The sequence below is a fragment of the Oratosquilla oratoria genome, chromosome 36 (assembly GCF_046742065.1).
Source record: "Oratosquilla oratoria isolate Oo_2021 chromosome 36, ASM4674206v1, whole genome shotgun sequence".
Taxonomy (NCBI): Eukaryota; Metazoa; Arthropoda; class Malacostraca; order Stomatopoda; family Squillidae; genus Oratosquilla; species Oratosquilla oratoria.
The window spans coordinates 44295840-44300839 of record NC_134812.1 but is presented as its reverse complement, the minus strand read 5'-3'; the positions used below and the strand labels follow the sequence as shown (position 1 = coordinate 44300839).

The 5000-nt window shown below is 35.6% G+C and overlaps 1 protein-coding gene across 3 annotated transcripts in view; it reads right to left on the bottom strand.

Annotated features, from left to right (window-relative positions):
• The window catches only part of LOC143018984 (uncharacterized), a 515965-nt gene that overhangs the window by 335788 nt on the left and 175177 nt on the right, over positions 1-5000 (bottom strand). For 2 of the 3 annotated variants that reach the window (XM_076174674.1, XM_076174676.1), the window contains exon 2: positions 1598-1781. In XM_076174674.1, the coding sequence (XP_076030789.1) occupies positions 1598-1781 (184 nt within the window). The remainder of the gene's footprint in view (positions 1-1597; positions 1782-5000) is intronic. The other variant, XM_076174675.1, reaches the window with a different exon arrangement.

Here is a 5000-nt window from a genome sequence, read left to right as displayed (position 1 = left end):
CTATTTGAGTGCGGATGGCATTCTGTAGGTCTTCCAGGGTCTGTGGACGGTCGTTATAAAGCAGGGATTTGAGATAATCCCACGGGAAATAATCACAGGGGGCTAAATCAGGCGAGCGCGCTGGCCAGTTTAAATCGCCTCTCAGGGAAATCAGCGCGCTCGCCTGATTTAGGCCCCTATGATTATTTCCTGTGGGGTTATCTCAAATCCATGGTTTATAACGACCGTCCACAGACCCTGGAAGACCTACAGAATGCCATCCGCACTCAAATAGCCAATATACCGCTCACCATGCTAGAGAGAGTAGACCAAAGCTTCCGAAATCGTCTGAATCAGTGTATTGACAATGGAGGTGGACATTTAAAAGGTATTGTTTTTAGAACTGTGTAAAAGTAAATCTCCCATGTTGTGTGACAGACATAAAAGTAGAATAAAGAATTGTGAAGTGTAAACACTTTATAATTCAATCCCCAAATCGGGAAGTTTCCGCGCCCCACCTTGTATCTCCTAACCTAAATATTCAAGCAGAAGACTTTCACATGCTTCCTAGTGACAGATAGCCATATAAATGGAAAGCAGCATAGTCCATTCAGCTACCAGTCAAATAGAAGCAGGCCACAGCATCACCCACAGATTGCGCCATATACGACCTCTGAGCTCTCCTTCGGGAGGTTGATAGATGTCGGTCACAAGTCCAGCACGTGATTCCAGACCACGGGAAACTTCTCTCTCTCTATCTATTAGTCTCTATCTCTCTCTTACCCTCACACAAACACACACACACACACACACACACACACACACACACACACACACACACACACACACACACACACACACACACACACACACACACACACACACACACACACACACACACACACACACACACACACACACACACACACACACACACACACACACACACACACACGGCGCAGTGGTAGCGTTTGCATCCACTGCTACAGCGGTCCGAGTTCGAATCCTGCCCAGGGTTGAAATAATTTCAGTATCTCTGCGCTGCAAGTCCTTACTCCAATTCTCGTGGGCGGGGAGTTTGGGATGTGTGTGCATGTAAGGTCACAGCATTACCCATAGATCTAAGCTCTCTTCTGCTAGGGTAAAAACAGTCGATCAGGAGTCTAACACGTGGTCCAAGACCCTGGTGAATCACATTCACACACACACATGCACGCACAGACGAGATATGAATAATTGAGAATAAGAGATCGAATTCCACGAATGTGTTTCCTTTCTTGTGTACGATAAGTAGGAAATCATTAAGGTGATTACACACAACTCGCTGATATGCCTCCTAACAACACCCAAACTGTTCCATTTAATGAAATATTTCCTTATTACACAAAGAGAATATACATTTAGACAGAAAATTCTCTCTTTTTATAGGCTTACTTGATTAAATGGTACACGACTGTACAATTTTTTTTTCCTTTTTTTTTTTTTACTTGGCTACACATACTCAAAAACTGATGTACCCACAGACACACAGACACAGAATAATACCTTCCTGACTCCTACACTCCTTTTACACGCTACATGATCAACTCCTACGCGACTCAATGAACTGTTTCTTTACTTGACTCAATACCGTAGTGAGCATGTTGATGGTGGACACGGTGACCAGAAGTAGGAAGGCGGTCTCCACCATTGGACATTTGGTCACAGCCACGCAGTTGTATATGGACTTTCCTAAGGGTATTAGGATAGCTGCTCTAGCGCAGTCCACAAGCGCTTGATGGAAAAGGAGTCCTTGAGACCATCTGGAAAGAAGAAAGAAACAGGGAATTAGTCGCCATGTCTTTTAAACTGTTATCAGACAAATGCTGGCAAAATGTCATCGATAGTATCGGACTCAGGAACTGTGGTTATGTTATCAATGCTGGGCGTATTGACTATATCATCTTTAGTTACATTTGTTAACATGCACGCATGTATGTGTGCGTGTGTGCATACACAAACCTTACAAGAAAATACATATGCACATACACTCACACATACACACACACATATATGAGCTCTGAGCTCTCTTCTGGGAGGGAAATAGCTGTCGATCACAAGTCCAACACATGATCCAAGACACAATTAAAAACAACTCATACAATAGATGATTAGAAAAAATCGAATAGGTACAGTTCTCTACATTAATTGAAAAAAAAAAATTAGATCGCACAAGGAGCAATGACCAAATTATTTCTCATCTTGTAGACCCAGTGAACGAGGGGAAGCTGAAATCAATGTGACCCACTATCACTGAAAGTAAAGAGAGGAAAATGTGACTTGATAGTATTGAGATTACAAAGGATTACAAAGGCGGAGCATGCCGACAGGAGACCTTTTGATCCATATCTAGGTCGGATGAAAAAAAAGAAAAAAGAAGAAAAAAAAAAAAAATTAGTAATAAAATAATAAATAAAAACTATAATAATGTAAATAACAAATAAAATACATAAATAAATGCATAGGTATAGTTAAAATGATAAACAAACAGGTAAATAGTAAATAATAAATTAACATATAACTAATAATAAATTAAAATCAGACAGACAAATGATAAAACAAAAACAAATAATATAAGATAAATTATAATCATTACAGCATCTTACTTAAGTATTTATCTAAATGATTCTTAAAGCTTTGAACTGAACTACATTGTACTACCTGAGATCATAATAGGGAATAAATAAAGACGACATTGAAAATTTCATTGTCTGATGCGAGAGACGAGCAGTCACAGAGAATACTACTGATAATGATAGTAACAATAGTGATAATTAAACTAATAATAGTAGTAAGTAAACGAATAAAAATAAATAAATTAGTAAATAAATAAATTGATATACAAATGAAGGAAAAAAAATAGATGAACAAATTGGTACATGAATAAATAAATCGATAAATACATACGTTTATAAATCAATAAATAGATAAAGCAGGAATATATATATATATATATATATATATGTGTATATATATGTATATATATATATATATATATATACATATATATATATGTATATATATGTATATATATAGATAGATGCATAGATAATGTATATATATATGTATATATATATATATATATATATATATGTATATATATATATATATATATATATATATATATATATATCTATATATATATGAATATATATATGTAAACAATAAAGAAAGACAATAATATATACAGAATGTCAAGAAATATATTTTTCCACATTAAAATATTGACTTCAAGAATAGCTTGGGAATTGATATATCCAAACGTACAATATGCAATGGCTGTGTAATCGCTATACAATAATAAAAATAGAAGTTAGTATGAGAAGACTCAAGGGGCAGTATATTGATTCCTAGCATGGCTAAGATTACATTTGAAGAAAGACAGGAAAGACTGAGATTGCTAACGTTAAAACGTTGGAGAAAAAAACGTTACCTATATAGCCATCTTTAGGACGTAGACAGGAATAGGAAAAAAGACGAAATATGTGGGCTCTCGAAGGGAGAAAAATCAAGAGGATAATGCAAAAATTAAAGAAGACAGACTGCCTGAAGTATTGACGTAAGAATAGGTTTTTTCAAAGAAGCATTATTGAGTAAAACTGGTTGGGGACAGTAACAGTTCAGGTGGATGCCATAAATTAATCTATTTATAAATTTGAAAAATGGAGAGACAGACTCCGGATACTTTGAGAACAATTGAACTCCGTACATTGAATGAGGTAAATACATACACACACACACACACACACACACACACACACACACACACACACACACACACACACACACACACACACACACACACACACACACACACACACACACACACACACACACACACACACACACACACACACACACACACACACACACACACACACACATACACACACACACACACACACACACACACACACGCACACACACACACACACACACACACACACACACACATACACACACACACACACACACACACACACACACACACACACACACACACACACACACACACACACACACACACACACACACACACACACACACACACACACACACACACACACACACTCACACACACACACACACACACACACACACATACACACACACACACACACACACACACACACATATATATATACACATATATATATATATATGTATATATATATATGTATGTATGTATATATACATATATATACACATATATATATATACTATATATATATATATATATATATATATATAGATATAGATAGATATATATATGTGTATATATATATCTCGAACAAACACATGGACACACACATACACACAAATATCACACACACACACAAACATACATCGCACATACACACGCACAGGTTCATAAACATGCGACCAGAAATGACAAGGAGCTTTATAAATTCAATCTGACGCCTGATGCGATCGTTTTTATCCATTTGATTGCCATTTAATCTCTATTTGATATCTTAATGAAGTTTTAATTAAAATTACTATATTGTCACTTTAAGTTCTGTGCTTGATTGTCCATCTAAGGGGAATACTGGTAATATGTAGCCAAGTTTTAATACAAAAAGTTTACACACCGTGTGAAGTTTTATATATTTATAGTTATTTATATGATAAATTTAGTTTGCAAAAAAAGTATACAAGAAAGAATTTCCTAGCTTTTCTCTTGGGACTGTTTATTGCAATATGGCCACCATCATTATGTATGGAAGGTGTAATATGATTCTCTAATTCGTGAAAAAAAATCGCCAACGGTTTTCTCCAACACCGTCAATCATATTAACTATTCTAGCTGAAAATCTTCTAAAACTCGAGGCTTAGTTGAGTAAACATTGGCTTTTAAATCTCCCTTAAAATATATCTCATTGAAATTAAATCTGGAAACCGTGCACACCAAAATTAATTATAAAAAGATTAATAGAAATATCGGAATGATGACAATCAATGTCACAAATTAATTCTATGAA